Consider the following 18,656-nt stretch of genomic DNA (forward strand, 5'->3'; position numbering starts at 1 on the left):
TGAACCCGAGAGGATCATAAACTTTCGCGATCCTTCCGAGGACTCCTCGCTTCGTCGGACTTGCTGGGTCAGCAGGAAACTTGTATGGCTTAGGCGGCCAAAGGAGTGGAAATTCGGTCCCAAATGGCTTGGACCTCACACTATTTTAGGAAGACTAGGCGTTATTTATAAATTATAAGATTAGATCAGAAACAGGTCGAGAGTTCATGGTCCATCACGATAATCTAAAACCTTACTTTATGCCTACTGAGCAGGGAAAGTTTGCTTGTCCTGGTATTTGTCCTGGTTTGTTTGTCCTGGTCAGGAATCGTGAGATTTTGATCGTAGTTTCTGTGTCAACTTTTAACGTTTTCGGGACCAAAACTAATGTGAGAAGAAAGTGTGGCGCGCGATCAAAATGATTGCGTAAATAATGCATGTCGCAATACATAACTTATATAACATACATCTTGTAACTGAAATTTGCTAGAGGAACATGATGATTAAGCGATTATGATACGTAATTGACGGAATGTAATATTAGAAAGAAAGGCTGGTAGCCGTGCTGTGACCAACAGTGATTGTGTCTTATAGGATCTTAGGTCTACGCTGCATGGAAACGAAGATGTTGTGACGAGCGGATGGTACCTTGTAAACGCAGCTTAAGAGAAGTAGAGTTATTTAATATCTGTTGCGTTATGTTGGAGATTTGGAGTACAATTTCAGCTATGAAATAAGTGGCAAATGTTGAAACAGTCTAATGAATCTGAATTACCATTTTCTTCAAATTTTAATTTGTGACCTGTGAAATCAGACTTGACTTCGCACCGTAACCATTTGCTTCACCTTGGCCGCAAATAACTAGCTTATGGTGAAATAACGTTGCTCCTTTTCTCAATGGACTCCATGCCTGTGATATTTTAGCGTCAGCACAAATGTTGATATTATTAGGTTAAAGCCACGAATAAGATTAAAGTTTGTGCGTTTTAGACGAAATAGAAATCATCATCATCAAAGCAAACGTATATAAACTTACGTAAAATCCTTCGAAAAAAGGTTGTGAAAAATTAAAAATTTAAATTAAATTAAAACAGTGTAGTGATTCTCCTGAAGTCCTGCTGGTCTAGTGGTGAACGCAATGCTTTCCCATGTTTCAAACTTGGGGTTCGTGTCCAGGCATGTCCGTTTTTCACTATGTCCTTCGTGAAAAGGCTAAAGTAAATCAAATAATCATAGCCGTTCAGCACATGATCTCATAGTCTAGTGGTGAAGACAATGGTCTCCCAAGTGGTAAATCGATTATTCGAATCTTACCATAACCGTTTTTCCATTATGAACTTCGTGAAAAGGTTAAAGTAAATCACATAATCACTGCCGTTCAGCACATGATCTCGTAGGCTAGTGGTGAAGACAATAGTCTCCCAAATGGTAAATCGATAGTTCGAATCTTACCATAACCGTTTTTTCATTATGAACTTCGTGAAAAAGATAAAGTAAATCAAATAATCATAGGCTAGCCGTTCAACACATGATCTCGTAGTCTAGTGGTGAAGACAATGGTCTCCCGAGTGGTAAATCGATGGTTCGAATCTTACCATAACCGTTTTTCATTATGAACTTCGTGAAAAGGTTAAAGTAAATCACATAATCATAGCCGTTCAGCACATGATCTCATAGTCTAGTGGTGAAGACAATGGTCTCCCAAGTGGTAAATCGATAGTTCGAATCTTACCATAACCGTTTTTTCATTATGAACTTCGTGAAAAAGATAAAGTAAATCAAATAATCATAGGCTAGCCGTTCAACACATGATCTCGTAGTCTAGTGGTGAAGACAATGCTCTCCCGAGTGGTAAATCGATGGTTCGAATCTTACCATAACCGTTTTTCATTATGAACTTCGTGAAAAGTTTAAAGTAAATCAAATAATCGTAGCCGTGTAGCACATGATCTCGTAGTCTAGTGGTGAAGACAATGATCTCCCAAGTGGTAAATCGATGGTCGAATCTTCCCATGACCGTTTTTTCATTATGAACTTCGTGAAAAAGATAAAGTAAATTAAATACCCAAAGCCCTTCAGCTGAAGATCTTGTAGTCTAGTGGTGAAGACAATGGTCCCCCAAGTGGTAAATCAGTGGTTCGAATTTTACCATATCCGTTTTTCATTATGAACTTCGTGCAAACGATAGAGTAAATTAAATAAACATAGCCTTTCAGCACAAGGAATTGTAGTCTAATTGTCAAGATGTTGGTCTCATGTGTTGAAAGTCGAAGGTTCGAATCTCGTTTTAGATGGAAATTTTCGTGATTAATATTACATGGTAAGGTTATGGAGAATAAGTTTATGTAGGCTTCCAACAATCGCCAGTTAGCCTTGTGGTAAAGTCGTGCTCTATCAAGTACAAGATCGTGGTATCAGGAACAGGATGGTTCGTTTCTCATAGCGGAAAGGAAGAAAAAGGGTGGGTATGTTGTTCGGGTTTATGCTCGGTTAATCTTTGGAAATCAAAGTTAATCTTTAGGGAAATCCGGGGATAAGTAGGGTGAATGAGGGGTATATGAGTACAAAAAGACTTTGTAATTGGGCGGGCGGCCTCGGCTCCCGGGAGCAGGGAGAGGGTATAGTTGAGAAAACAGTATATAAAACGTTTAAGTCTTTTTGTACTCAATTAAACCTCTTTACCCCTATTTACCCTCCTATTTACTCCTATTTATCCCTACCCTTTCCTATCCTCAGATATCCCTAACTATCCCCTTACACAATTAAATGTTTGAAGAAAGCTTGCTTTGAAAGTCAGGAAAGACGGGGGAAAGACAACCCCCCTCAGTCTACTCCTCGCCTAAGGCGAGGGCATATTCGCCCTCTCGCTCTACTCCTCTCACACTCACAAATTCTCACCTTATTACCTGGTTGTTCTTTTTTGATTTGTCCAGGGCTTGAACCATCGACTGTATACTTGGCAGATCACCGTCTTCACCACTACACCACCAGTTCTTGTGGTGAAAGCCTACAGTTTTTTATTTTACTTAATCCTTTTTTGGAAGGATCTTTGACGAGACTTAATACCTTTTAGTAGGATCTCAAATGAAATAACAATTTAAACTGATGAGTTCACTGTAATGCTCATGATTTATTTTCTCAAATCTCTCACACTGTATCTTTACAGACATTACCATCTTACTCGTAGCTTGTAACATATCACATGCAGATATGAAGTGCTCTAACGCACTGTCTTTACATAAGTTGGTTATATGCGGGCCAAGTGAAGCTAATGGTTACGGTGCGATTGTTTTGTATTTTTAATGAAGTGAAGTCACAGTAAAGTAAAAGAATTAAGAACAGCCGAATACTCATCTTACTGAGACTGGAAAGTTTATAGCCGTAAAAACCCGTCTGAATGTGAATTGGGATATGGAAAATTAATGCGTGTGATGCATGGTTCGGGTAATGCCTAATCATTACGATAATATTAATAATTTTAGCCTTGTTCCGTCCTTATTAACCGTGCTGGGGCCGCGGTTGTATCAAGCCCGTTTAGTTTAAACGGTGGATAAGTTCAAAATAGAAAGCAAGTCTGTCGTTTTATTTAACAAGCAAACTATTTGTTTTTCACCTTAATACAAAGATACTGTTTACAACTACATATTCAGTGTATAATATTCAAGTTGACTCATTCAAGAGAGATGTAAGAGTGTTATTTAATTTTGACTTATCCACCGTTTAAGCTTAACGGGCTTGATTCAACCAGCCCCTGATATTTCTGAAACTCGACTGATTTACTGATCCGTCTAAATGCGAATTTAAGACGAGTTTCTCTTCCAGACGGGATTCCTGTCTAACTTACCCGTCTCTTATAAGTTAGACGGGAAAATTCGGAGGAGAAACCCGTCTGTGAGGTTCACATAAGAAGAGTTTCCCGTCTTCGATGAGTTTCCCGTCTTTGATGAATTTCCCGTGTATATGAATTCTGCTAAATGTATATAACTCGTATAGTCATGAGGCAACAAGCATTACATCTAAAATTGCAAATAAGCAAATATCCAGTTAAACAGACATTGAATATTTATTTCAAGACTGTTCCTCACCGGTTCGTCTATAGCCGGTTCGTCGAATATAAAATACGCTAATCTAATATTTGAATCTTTGTACTAAAGAGACCGTCTTAACAACTGCTTGACGACCACATCGTTTGTCGATAAGCTATTGTTCTTTATTTGACCTAATCGTTTCTTCGTAGAACTTTTAACTAGTCAATATCTGTTCATTAACTTTTCTCTTAAAACCTATGTTGAAATGCATTGTCAATTCTTGTACTTTACTTTGACTTCACTCATTAAAAATACAAAACAATCGCACCGTAACCATTAGCTTCACTTGGGCCGCATATAACTAACTTATGGAAAAATAGTTCTTCAAGCCACTGCATACCTGTATGTGATATTTTAACACAAATTGCTAATATTACGTTACAAGCTACGAATAAGATACCGTGTGAGAGATGCTGAGATTTGAGAAAATAAGTGATGAACATTAAAGTGAACTCATCAGTTTAAATATTTTTTTCATTTGCGATCCTACCAAAAGGTATTAAGTTTCGTCAAAGATCCTTCCAAAAAAGGATTAAGTAAAATCCCTTTTTCTTTCTTTCCGCTATGAGAAACGAACCATCCTGTTCCTGATACCACGATCTTGTACTTGATAGAGCACGACTTTACCACAAGGCTAACTGGTGATTGTTGGAAGCCTACACAAACTTATTCGCCATAACCTTACCATGTAATATTAATAACGAAAATTTCCATCTAAAACGAGATCCGAACCTCCGACTGTCCACACATGAGACCAACATCTTGACCATTAGACTACAAGTTCTTGTACTAAAGGGCCATGGCTATTTAATTTACTCTATCTTTTTCACGAGGTTTATAATGAAAAACGGTTGTGGTAGGATTCGAACCATCGATTTACCACTTGCAAGACCACTGTCTTCGCCACTAGACTACGAGATCTTGTGCTGAAAGGCTATGGTTGTTTAATTCACTTTATCTTTTCTCGAAAGACATCATGAAAAACGGTTATGGTAGCATTCGAACCATTGATTTACCACTTGAGAAACCATTGTCCTCGCCACTAGGCTACAATATCTTGCTCTGATTGACTATGGTTATTTAATTTACTTTATCCTTTTCACGAAGTCCATAATGAAGAACGGTTATGGTAGGATTCTACCCCCCAGTTTGGAATCCGGGAGAACATTGCATCACCACCAGACCAGCAAAATTTATGGCAAAATAGGACACCATTGTATTTTACTAAACCTGTTTTTCGAAGGGTTATACATAAATTAATGATCTCAATGAGTTTATTTTGATGATGATGACTTATGTTCTTGCCTAAAACGCACATAGTTTTACCTTATACTCGTAGCTTTAATTTAATATCAACCATTTGTGTTGACGCTAAATATCACAGGTATGAAATCCCTTGAGCAAACAATCGTATTTCATTATGTCACGCAGTGGGTGCGACTCCAAAAGCCGAAGGCTTAGTATATATGACATGGCTTTATGTGGTGATTGTGAGATTATTATTCGTTCCCTGCATGCGACTGCGTGCGGTACGGTTTTTTCTCCGGCATGAGCGACGGAATTGAAATTCGCCTTGGTTTGTTTTGTTGTTGTTTTTTTTATTTTTCGTTTGATTTTTTTAATAAATGCTTGGAAAGGATTGTAATTTGTAAACAATATTTGAATTTCAAACGCCGGTTTGAATGATGGAAATGAGTCATACATTGTTTTTGAACATCGTGTTGAATACGTTTTGTATGTCGTGTTAAATGTGGTGCGTACTTCACATTGGTCCCTGACGCATACTTTTTACCAGGGCGCGTCTATGCAATTTCCTGTGTTGATCGCATGAGATAAGTTAAGAAAATCACCCTAACCACGCTTCACTCAAAAAGTATAGGCGGGCCTCTATTGTTCCAGAGTTTGGAAATTGGTGAAAAGGGGGAATAAAATTATCAGTAAGAAAATTACAAGTTGTTAGAACACTTTATGTTGCGTTTGTCATAAAACAATTTAAAATGAAGTCGCTTGGTTAGATCACAAGGTCAAGGTCAATATCAATATCCTCTCCTGGAAAAGAGATATCAATATTCTCTTCTCTCCTGGAGATATCAATATCCTCTCCTGTCCTGGAGATATCAATATCCTCTCCTGTCCTGGAGATATCAATATCCTCTCCTTTCCTAGAGATATCAATATCCTCTCCTTTCCTCTCTTGGACATATCAATATCCTCTCATGTCCTCTCCTGGACATATCAATATACTCTCCTCTCCTGTCCTGTCCTGTCCTGGACATATCAATATCCTCTTCTGTCATGGAGATATCAATATTTTCTCCTGTCGAAATATCAATATCCTCTCATGGAAAGGTTATGTTATGATCTAACAGTATTGGGATAGTGTTGTTTTTTTTCTGGATTTAGCATTATAGAGGGGAACAACTTGAGTGGCACTTGTTTTAAAGTGTCTATAGCATAGGCTTTGTTGTGTCGAATAATGACGAATATCCCAGTATTGTAAATGCAGATCAAATCAGTGTTCAGATATTTCTGGACTCCCGACATCTCGCGGTTAGGAAGTGCTTGATGCATCATTTCACGTCATCTTCCCCATGCAAATTTGTAAATTTACCAATTGAATCAAGCAGTTGTGATGCAAGCTTCAGTGAATCTACCCCTGAATAGAGTTTTCTAAGATAAAGAACAACAAATTTCAGCGATCCTGACGGGTTTCTTTGATAAAGTACAGGAGTGTACATTACACATACAACCAAATTAGGTGACAATTGAAGACATATTCTTAAATCTTTCCTTTAAAGGCAGCAAAGCTAAAGGCCCTGTTTTGCCTGTTCAGACGATCCTGTTTTTATAGTCTGTTTTTATAGTCTGTTTTTATTGTCTGTTTTTATAGTCTGTTTTTATCAGTAAATCTGTCTTTCGAAAAGTTTCATAATTGCCAAGTTACATGTGATGCATCACACTCAAAAGTAAAATTGTATTGCAAGTAGTCTCACCTTAAAGATTCCTCTGCATTCTTCGCAGTAGTTTCAAGATGCTGGGATACTGACAAAGCTTGTTCTTTAATGCCGGAAATATAACTTTGGTGTTTCTTAACCAGGTCGTCATAAACAGCTTTGCTAACAGAATTACTCTGAAATAAAATGAATATTTAGTCTAGACTGAGTGAGAACTGCCAGTGACACAATCCAAGCCCTAGTCCATTTGGCGAGGGGCTTTTCGATAGATATTACAGAACAAAGGAATGACTATCATTGATGCGAAAGACTGTGCACGCTTATCATCAGATTTATACTTTCGTAAATCGCCGCTGCTTTTTAAAACGTCTTAAGTCCTGTTCACATCACATTTAAATTTTTGGAACAGCACCGCTAGAATGAGTACACGTCGGTGCTCAGCTTATGTATTAGTATATATGATCATAGATAAATTGGGAACGGGTACAAATTTTCGCTGTGCTGTGTCACTAAATTAAGTGTGGTGTAAACGGGCAATAATAACATTTAAACATCGATACCTTAAGAATTTTATTTTCTTCTTTCAGTTTTAAATTCATCGCTTCTGCCTGTGCCGCTCGTTGCTAAAAAAAAATTTAAGACATTAAATCTAGCAATAAATCTTAACTTCTTATTAACCGAGCGCGAGGTCTTTACCGAATATCGGACCGATGTCACTAAAAGTTACAGCAGTGACAGAAGACAATAACAGGACATAAGTCCCAATTTGTAATTGTCTCCCTATCTAAATATAAATACACTAAAATACAACTAGTACAGACATATACAGAAATTTTACAAACAAACTCGGACGGTCACATATGCTTACATTATTACAAAACAGAAGTTATTATTACTAAGTATTATGTAGTTATGGAGGAACGTAACTTTGCAGAGTATTTTTAGATTGAAGTATAAGCCTTGTTTTAAGTGATTGTAATTTTTGAACAGACCGAGCTCGAAGAGCGAGGTTTGTGTAAAAAGATCGAGGTCGGATATTTCTCCGTAAATACCGAGCAAGCGAGGTTAATAAAAAGTTTATTATATGACATAAGGCATGTATTTGCACTTGAAACAAACAAAAAATGCATGAATTCGTAATTGAATTAATACACTGCCAGCTGATGCTCACGTATGTATTTCGAGCTTAAGGTAGCTCCTATATGGGTAGCTTTAAGGTAATCATTGCATAATACTGCAAATTGACAAGCAATTTGAGAAATTGTATTTCTGTAGCAGTAAAATATTGCGGCATTTCCAATTTAATTTTCCACAGAATGATGTAAAACAGAGACAGTCGTCACTCATCCGGCCGGTACTTATCAATGAAAATAACTGAGTCCAGGTTTACAGGATCACAAACGTTTTCCACCTGTGAGTCTGCCTTGTGTATATAACATGATAAACAACTTACAGTGGTCAACTCCAGGTTTTTCTCGACCATATGAACCATTTTTTCTAACGCAACGGTTTCTTCGTTCTCTTTCTGTTGCATTTCTTTCAATTTCTTAACAAGGGACTCCGCTCTACGGAAATATTCAAACAGTTTTGAAACACAGTACAATTATTTAATCATAGATTTAAAAACCAACGTTTTTAAAACAGCCAAAAAAGGTAAATTTGCACATTTGTTCGAAGTGCAGCTATCTTGTTTTTGCCAAACATCCCACACGAGCTGATATACGGTGAGCGGTGACTAGGTCAACCTAGCTTACGGTCAACAGCTCATAGTAAATGTTTCCATTATATATACTATCCTGCCAATCGAAATGCTTGTCCAAATCTAGTACAGTAATTTTAGTCACGTGTCAAACATGACGTTTAGCAAATTGAACGGAAGCTAATGGACCTTTTGTATGATAGACCTTTGATTTTGATTTAGGTAACAAAAAGGAAATTTCCGAAAAAGTGCGTACTAAATTTAGTAATATTACCAAATTTGGCTGCAAAATATTGTAAAGTACGGAAAAAATAGCCATGCGAATTTGGCAATTACTATACGACCGGAAGTGTGTAACTATATGTGATTGTATAAACGCGCGTACAAACGTCAAATTTTATATTCGGCATTTTACGAAACAAAGATTGTGGCGTCAGCACTTGTTTCCATTTGTCAGAATGATAATCGCATACAACTAATCGACGTCGAGGCCTATAAAGGCACCTTATCGCATGAATACGATGGACACCAACCACAATCCCTACCTATTGGGTTCTGTCTGTGGTGTTGGGTCTAACCAAATTTCTGTATACCAACACGCATTGGTCGTTACAGGATTCGTTTAATGCGTATATAACAACAGTATTTTGATGCAATGTCAAGCAATTTATGTCAACTCATATTTTTCCAAAGGCAAGTTTACTTTTATACCTCGCGGATTCCCCTTCCTTTGACTTTTTCATATCCAGAAGTTGTTTTTTCAACATTTCATTTTCTTCTCTTAACTATAATTAGTAAGTTACAAAGATAATTATTGCAAATTCTGGCCTCTGATTGATGGAACGACGTCCGATTACTACGCGACAATAAACCCTGTAATCACTTATAAGCGGATTTTTAAAAAAGGCGGCTTTTGTCAGTGACAGATGAAAAGGTGAGAAATTTTAAAGAAAATGTTGACCTAAAGGCTTAAAACAAGGAAAAAAATTGATGGTCTAAAATTATTTCGAGCTTAAAACCTCGTTGCAGAACGGGGCTTATAACTTTATTTTGCATTTTTTTAAATCGTGGCAAAATTTCAGAAATTCAGGCGTTTGATAAATTTAGGCAAATGAATCAGTGTTTTTTATATATTTCAGTTCGGAACGCTATGCTATTGTCACGATGTAAAACACTTTATATAATACCTACAATAAAGCACGCAATTTGATTGGTTAGTGAGCGTACAGGATGAGACAATCCTGCACCGAAAAGTTTACAATGCCGCTTCGCGCGGGAATTTTAAAATGTCGGACAATTTTGAAGTTGTAAACGATAGACAATGTAAAGAAAACACGGAACAACGGTTTGTCCTAAGTCCTAACTACAGAAACTCTGATTGGCTTGTTTAGAATTCCATTGCAGTCAACACTCGCCTGCGGTTTAATTTACTGATAGCCATCACGCTTTCCGAAAGTCTCACAATACTCAAGTGCAGTATATACGCTATCCTGCACGGAAAACCATTTAGTATTCCTTTCTTTTTTACTTTCTTCGTGGTGAATTTTAAGGTTTTCATTATTACACTGTATTGCTCTGGGTGATCCGAAAACGCGGGAATGGAATGGAAACTAGTTGCCATGCAAATAGAAATCCATTTCTCCATTAAAACAACCTGCTATCTCTTGAAATATACTTTATTTCGGATCGAAATTTATGTCAGAGCTATAGTCCTTGTAACTACAAAATTCTGACAAGTTTCATAAAGAATAACGAAACCGATCAAATCGGTTAAATACTGAGAAATGGATTTCTATTTGGACAATCCTTTCCGAGTGCTGATTGGCTAAAATAAAAGCGCGAGATCATCTGGCGTCCATTCGTGAACTTTCGTGATTCGGGAAATTTAATAAATATGCGGTCTGCGTGTGGACCGTGCGAGACAATCCCTATATGCTTCACATTAATACTAAATGGAACTATTTCTGAATGTATGAATACACCATATACCTGTATAATTTCTTCAGAATTAGAGGCTAAATCATCTTTTGAAGAATCATTTTCAATACATATATTGGAAGGATGTTCGCTAGTGATGTCTTGAATTGTGTCGGCGTTGTTTTCTACTTCACACACTTCATCGTCAACTATCTGTAGTAAACGAGTAATACAAAAGTAATTATTATACTGTGTTTAAAGCTATTGGGGTGATCCACTACAAAAAAATTACAATCCACCCTGCATGATTTTAAAAAATCTAAGGAATATAATCGTGTCTTCCTAATCGTTTCTGGATATTTTCTCTGTAAAAAACGAAAATATTTACCCTGAGCAAACGAAAGTGATTGATTGGCTTATTCTATTGTTTCGTATCTCTATTGTATTGTTCTTTATAACTTTATGAATATATGCAAATAAACCTGTTTTGTCGCTTTTCTTAGCAAACGGAAAACCTCATTCTTCTAACTTTAATGCCCGATAACTCAAAAATTAATAAAGTAAACTATATAGAATTTAAATCAACTAGCTTGTATCTACAAGCTAATTTATTTATATTGTGATATCACAATGCAAAATTACAAGAATATTATATAAAAACGCAAGAAAGCCGAATAGCGCCATCCACCGGATAGTGTTTTTTTCAATCGCTTTAAAATCGCTCGTTTTTTCGGAAAACTTTGATTAAATCGTAGTATTCCTAAATCAAGGATCCTCTTTAATAATTGTTAGTTCCAAAGATGGAATTTAATTGCTATTTAACCATTTTTGAACTGTTGAAAAAATCACTATCCAGTGGATAGCGCTATCCGGCTTCTATGCAACCGTCCTCTGGGGCCGGTTGTATCAAGCCCGTTTAGCTTAAACGGTGGATAAGTCAAAATTAAATAACACTCTTACAACTCTCTTGAATGAGTCAACTTGAATATTATGCACTGAATATGTAGTTATAAACAGTAGCTTTGTATTAAGGTCAAAAACATTTTGTTCGCTTGTTGAATAAAACGATAGACTTGCTTTCTATTTTGAACTTATCCGCCGTTTAAGCTAAACGAACGGGCTTGATCAACCGGCCCCTGGTCTAAAAACATTTGTTATGGAGTTAAACTAAAAAGAATTCTATTTCGCTTTGCCTATATAAGTAAAATAGCGACAGAAAGTTTAGCGAATGTTTAAGCAAATGTATTGATCAACTTTATAGGTAACGAATTGATGCAATATTTTATCAACACTCATCAATCATGTACTAGTTGAATTCCGAGTAGCTGCACTATACCATATATACCAACCCAAATCAAGTGTAAATTTCGAAATATTTCACAACGCACCTGCAGCACGCGACCTCCAGTTTTCAATGCTGCATCCTTCTTAACAAAATTCTTGAATGAAAATGGGTTTTCCACATCCAATTCTAAATTGCTGGACGATTCCGGTGGTTTTTCTTTGATGTGCGAAGATTTCTTAGCATCTCTTCCTTAAAATAAAAGGTTGCATGGTTACAAAAGTGGACAGCTTAAAAGACGTTACAGCGTTCTTCGCTACCTTCTATATACAATGCACCCGTAGACAATAATTTATATAGTTCGAACATTGGGGTGTTACTGCATGACCCATCTATGCCCCGGGAATATTCTAAATGCATTTGTATATTTATTTTAAAGTACATTTTGTGTCCACTTTTGAGTTTTACGTATAAAAAACAATATGTTCGACCGTGATCGCTAGTTTATTTAAGATTTTAGGCGAGTGGCCAGGGCCAGCATATAACAACCGCGTCAGTAATATCGCTGTCGCTTGTTTATAAAGGTCACTGTTCTTTCTTCATCTTGTTACGGGTGTTAAATCTCAAAACATCGAGTCGTATTGAAATAGGAGCGAGGTAAAACCAAGGACGACGAGAGAGAGGCGTAAGGCCGTTTTCCAGACCACCAGCGATAATTAAGCAAATTTAGCTCGAGGAAGGCAACGTCAAAGATGACGTGAAAATGGCGAATAAATTGCGCACAGCGCCATATATGGACGTGTCACGCAATTTATTCAACATCTTTACGTTTGCATTTTTGCCTTTGACGTTCACGTCCTCAAGCTAAATCCGTCTAATTTTCGCGCGGAAGCGACATTTTACTTTGGTTTCACAGCTGTCAACTGCAATCATCTGGAACAAATTGCTCAAATGCAAAAGAATACATTCGCTTCGCGTGAAATATATCACTAGTGGAAAGCGGCTTAAAGTCACGACATTTTGTTGCCCTAGTTTTTAGATGAGCTTAAGTGACGAGCACGAGCCAGCACAAATACGTTCGACGCCATCCTGGGGGCAATCATTCACTCGGGAATACGAAATGAAATATACAAACCCAGTTCTTTTAGGAAAAACGTAATAAAAAAGAAAGTAAACAAGTTTATTCGGAATAAACGGGTCGCCGCTTCACTTGTTTTTCGGAATTTAAGGTTATCACCATGGTTTATCTAATTATCTTTAACGTACTGTAAGATCGAACAACGTATGCAGACGGTTAAAAAGTGTACATAAGAAATCTTATCGATTAGAATTTTAAAATTTCGTCTGATGTCGGTTTTAACGTTTCTACTGTAAGAGGGATTAAGCTAAATAATGTGATATTGAGATTGTCTTTTATCACTGTCGGTGACTGCGTTTTAAGGCCCTATTACACGTGCAATTTTTATGCAAAATGCAATTCTACTTTTAAGAGATGTAAATTAGTGACGAGCCTTGAAAATGTGAGAGTAAGAAACGTCCAAGGAAGTACAGACCTAAATATGCCAACTACGCAAGACTTTTTTGTATATTATAAAGCCAGGTCTGTTTACACGATCCAATTTTGTCGGATCTAATCAGTGACTTCTGACGTATGGAATGTAGACTATTATTAACAAAGCAGTATTGCGTTGGGTTTAGTTGCTCGGCCGCTCATATACATTCCATGTCAACAGACTGTAAAACATCAATCAGAAGTGGACTGGATTCAACCAAATTGGATCGTATGAACAGATCTTAATATACAAAAATTTCGTAGTTGGCTAATTTTACATCCCTCAAAAGTAGAAATGTATTGCGAGACTGCATGAAAAATTGTGTAACAAGGCCTTTAATGGTGTGAACATTCGGCTTCGTGGCATCAAGTCGAGATGGCATTTTAGTCGGATTATAAGGGCGAGAGACAGGCTTAATCACAGATGATGGAATTGTCTTAGGAATGAGGCTGGAAATATTAATTATCTTGTAAATCAAGAGTGAGGTCTACAAAGTTCAACGTCTGGCAATTTACTTTTGCTCTGATTTGAAATTGATAATTATCAAACAATCTATATAGTAAGCCCTCCCTTGCCTCATTTGTAAAGCGACACGGAATGCCTACTGAATCAATCCGTCGTAACGATGAATATCAGTATTATACGTATAGAGATCCGCATTATTTTCATCGTATTTCATGACTATGGCTATTTCACGTGTTCAAGATAACTCAAACTAACGTGTTCACACACACACACTTCCCACGCACTACCTTTGGTGTCATAGTTGCCCACTGTTATTTGTCACACTAAATGTAGAGTCGCTTTGCTGCGTACTCCATGTACATTTTTTTCCCATAGGCGTACGCCCAAAAATTTCGAGAATCAAGACATTTGGACAAAGTTCAGCCGAAAATCCGGACAAACTGAAAAAGAGTTACATGGCTAAAATTTTTAGAATCAAATTTTGTAACATATATCATATATGCGTATTCTATTTGGCCATTTTTGTTGCACTTTCTTCTAACGCATCCGGCGCTTTGTCAAGTTTATTGTTACAAATCTGGTAAAAGTTAAAATTAGGACACATCAGTTCTATAATTATTCCGCCGTTCAATTACATAGTCATGAAGTCACTTGTATTCGTGTTTAACAAACCCTGCCTGGTTCTTATATGTCGCCAACTGTCGGCGATGTATTGTTGGTGGCCGGTGACGAGGCAATTCATTTAAAATAACAAAGTACTTTATTCTAGCGGTAACATTTTTCTGGGAACTATGACTATGACTGGCCTTGTCCTTTAAAATCTTGTTATTGCAAGGATAGAATATAAAAAAATTTTCAATCGGATTGGTTTACACCGTTTTTTTAGACTTACTCATCATGCAAATGTGTATAACAACTGCATGCCTAAAAATAGACAAAAAATTCTTTACTCTTTGACCTAAACAAAGGCCATGCAATTTCTCATGCAAAAGAGTTTTGAAATTCGATTTCGAGTACGAAATATTTACTTCTCAGAAAATAAAGCATTCCCGTAATTTTACTTTTATAATGTTGCCATATATGTTTATAATGTGTTTATACTATTTAATGTGTTCATACTATTTAATGTGTTTATACTATTTAATATAATATTAAATGTTTTTATGTCATCTAAAAAGTCAGTAAACTCTTTGTACTTGAAGATAATCTTTGTACAACATCGCTTCAAATATGGTCAAACTTCATTACTTCAACTTTCTAAAATAGACATAAACATTTCTCGACGTTTCGACCTTGGCATTTGTCAGTAGAGTTTAGCATAAACAAACTCTCCTGGCGAAGGCCCTCAGGTCGAAACGTCGAGAAATATTTTTGTCTATTTTAGGCAATTGTTTTGCCACATTTGAAGCGAAGTTGTTTGAAGACTCTGACACTCTGTCACGCTGTCCCCTGATTATATTTGAACGTATCTAATCTTCGTAATTTTATCAAAATACTCTGTGGTTTCCGCAACTTTAGTCTGTACTTCTATTCTTCTAATGATAATAGATAATGTTTTAATAGACGTATATGCTATTTTACGTGGTTTGACCTTGTTATGTAATCTGAAAGGTTCGATTCATAAAATCTTTGTACCCATGCAAAGGTACTCTTTGTCATTTTTATCAAAATCCGCTCCCGTAACTTTATTCTAATGATGTAATAGTTGTTTATAATTATAAAATGTTACGTGCTTTGTTATGTGCACTGAAAGCTAGGTTATGTAGTTTAGTAAAATCTTTGTTCCTGAAGATATTCTTTGTCCTGTTGATCAAAATTCTCTCTGCCTGTGATTCCCCGTAACTTTACTTCTATAATGTCTTATTGTACGTCTATAACGCGTCTTGTCATGAAATTTGACGGTTAGTTAATTCTTTGTACCGTTAATCGTTATTTATATCAATTCTTTTTAAACAATGTTCAAAGTTCAAACGGAAGAAATGCGAACGGGATTCGAGATCCTCCTACATGAATAAACATATGCCACAAGCTCAAGTATTAAAATTACTGGTTTTTGGGGGGGGTTCTTAAATATTGGACATTACTTACTAACAACCAACAACCAATAAAATCTTTGTACTTAGCAAAAATCTTTGTACAGTGGTCCCCCGCTAACACGAACTCCTCGCTAACTCGAATTAAATTCAATTCCCCTTGAATTTGACAGTGTTTTTTATAGTAATTTACTCCGCTTAACTCGAACTCGCTTAACTGGAAATCCTCGCTAATTCGAAAAAAAATTGTTTTCCCTTGGTCAAATATATCCGGTCAACTCGAACTTTGGTTTCGAATCATAGTGATGCTTTAAAATGTGAGAGGTAGCATTTTGACAACTATCGAAATAACAAGTTAATCAGTGTATAATTGTATATAAAGGCTTATAAATTTTAAAAGATTTTGTGTAGTGCCACGGTTGTTATTGATCTAGCTTTTTTAGTTCCTTTTGTATTCTTTCGATCTTTTTAATTTTAAAACGTCGTCCACTCTCGGTGACCATTCATATTGGTAGGCATGATATCCCTTGAAAAATGATTCCATTGGATCTTATACCTTATTGTATTACTTATATATAATAAACGTAATCTGACACCAACTCCGATTAACTCGAACCCCCAGTAACTCGAACAATTTTTCTTTCCCCTTGGGAGTTCGAGTTAGCGAGGAACTATTGTGCTTAGTAATTTTGATAGCAAAATCATTGTACTTGTGGAAACGTCAAAAAAACTTTTTTTTTCTTTTTCAGGCAGTTTATGCTACACTAGATGTGAATGAGATACAATACTATGCGATATTCGAAGTCAATGTGATGCTGCCCCAGCCTTAGTTATATTAGAATTTTACTTGCCAAGAGCAAGGAAGTAGCCAAAGTATGCTCCTATATCAAGTTCCAAAAGTCAGAGTGGAAAATCATGAAATTGGGTTATTTTTTTGATAATTTTGGATTAAATCTTTGGATTTTTTATCTTCATTCTATACAACACTCCTAATTTAGAAGATGATACTTTTGAACATGAACTTAACAATGATCCCCTCTTTATCCATAGTGATTCAAGTCATTACGGTACTCAATCCAATTTAAGACAAATTTAATGATGGTATTAAATACCCTCTGCCTCTGGTGAACATCACCTGCAGAAAGAGATATTGCCCCACAACACAATAATTATCAAGAACACCTGAAATTAACACCAGTTAGCAACAGAAATAGACTTTTCAATTGTTGACAGTTAGAGATGCATTAATTATCATGGTTGAGTGCTGTTTATTGCTAGAATGGTCTATTGCAATAAAATGAAAGGCTTAATTGTTCTATGTGTCTCTTTCTAGCGTATGTTATTGTGTGGATTATGTTCACATTTGTCAAAGCTTGGCAAGGAAAAGAAATCTACCTGGTTAAATTAATTTAATTGCATACACCAGAGGAAGAAAATTGCCCATATAGCTGAGGCTTCATTGGGAAGTTTAAATTGGAATGAGGTAGCTCTTCTGTCTACCAATCTGACAATTAATATACTGTCATCATCTGTACCAAATTATATTTACTGCATGTCTAGTTTGTGCTGCATGTGGATTAAATTTCACTATTCTGGAGAAGGCTCCAGCTCCAAGTATCAGGTCTAAAACCCAAAAGGGAAACAAAATCTCAATTCTGGGAATATGCATGATCATATTCGTAGCTGACGTTTTGCTCAACTTTGTCAATTTCAAACAGACCAGTATATGCTATAATACTATACATAATTTCACATCATCAAATAGTAATATTATTCATACCTTTGCCTTTCTTTTTAGTTCCAGTTGTTTCAGACACTTCAGGGAACGGCAATTCATCATTTTGAACATTTGATACATTACTAACATTAGTCCCTGCCTGCTTGTTAGGCAATCTTTTATCCTGATGGTCTAAATCTTCGTTCTTATGCTTGACAAAATGCTTGAATGAAAACGGATTTTCATCATTTTTATCATCACTCATATTACAACATAATAGAACGAGAGAATAGACAAAAACCCATAGAAAATATTCAGAGAAACTATAATTCTGCGTTCATAATTGCTGCAAGATCGTTCCTATTTTGGTTAGCCTGCATGACAGGCGGCAATGCTCACTGATCTCAAAGACAACTGGGGCCGGTTATTTAAAAACCGGTCAGACTAACCCATGGCCAGCGGAAGTTGACGAATTTGTTTTTGTCACTGGTTTTTGTCAACATGCGCATGTAGGCACAATCTACTCCGTGTGAAAAAAAGTGGAAATTACTCAGAACAAATAAAAGTGAAACAGATGCGTCATCGTGGCTTATGATGACGCATAATAGCGAAGTTGTTCCTTGACAGATGTTGGCTGAATAATCTATTTCCCTTACGAACTGAACTCAACCCATGCTCGTTTTGGCTTGGTTTGATAAAATATACGTAATCATAGCTCCGGTTATGCTTTTATTGCGTTTGCCTTTCTTTAGTCTAGCCTTTGTTCCGTTTTAGCCGCAATTTTGCCTTTACGATTTAAAGAATTCTAGAAAATAAGATCTTACACTTACTAGAAGATCAACTTTATTATAAAAGTTGATTAATGTTTAAAATACTTAAGGCGAGTTAGACCAAAGAAAAGTGAAGCCAGCCTGCCAAATTTTCTCAGCCATGCGTATAACTTATCTGACCAGTTTTTTTAGCTGTTGG

The 18,656-nt window shown here is 36.3% G+C and overlaps 1 protein-coding gene across 1 annotated transcript; it reads right to left on the reverse strand.

The window, feature by feature from the left end:
- Nucleotides 1-5,455: 5,455 nt before the first annotated feature.
- Nucleotides 5,456-18,122, reverse strand: LOC114516665 (endosome-associated-trafficking regulator 1-like). Its single transcript, XM_028536198.1, has 8 exons — nucleotides 17,751-18,122; nucleotides 12,026-12,171; nucleotides 10,710-10,850; nucleotides 9,432-9,505; nucleotides 8,475-8,586; nucleotides 7,582-7,644; nucleotides 7,061-7,197; nucleotides 5,456-6,737 (listed from the first exon to the last, which is right to left on the reverse strand). The coding sequence occupies exons 1-8, from the start codon at nucleotides 17,950-17,952 to the stop codon at nucleotides 6,638-6,640; spliced, it is 975 nt and encodes a 324-aa protein (XP_028391999.1). The 5' UTR covers nucleotides 17,953-18,122; the 3' UTR covers nucleotides 5,456-6,637.
- Between the last annotated feature and the right edge of the window lie 534 nt (nucleotides 18,123-18,656).

This window comes from Dendronephthya gigantea, unplaced genomic scaffold, assembly GCF_004324835.1.
Source record: "Dendronephthya gigantea isolate DGI-Jeju-01 unplaced genomic scaffold, DenGig_1.0 000006F, whole genome shotgun sequence".
Classification (NCBI taxonomy): Eukaryota; Metazoa; Cnidaria; class Anthozoa; order Malacalcyonacea; family Nephtheidae; genus Dendronephthya; species Dendronephthya gigantea.

Excerpts from the sequence above, each read along its gene's own strand:
- LOC114516665 (XM_028536198.1), bottom strand. The coding sequence starts at position 17,952 with ATGAGTGATGATAAAAATGATGAAAATCCGTTTTCATTCAAGCATTTT. Across the intron at positions 9,506-10,709 it reads ATTCTGAAGAAATTATACAG|TTAAGAGAAGAAAATGAAAT; the intron begins GTATATGGTGTA and ends TACTAATTATAG. Across the intron at positions 8,587-9,431 it reads AAGGAAGGGGAATCCGCGAG|AGCGGAGTCCCTTGTTAAGA; the intron begins GTATAAAAGTAA and ends ATATTTCCGTAG.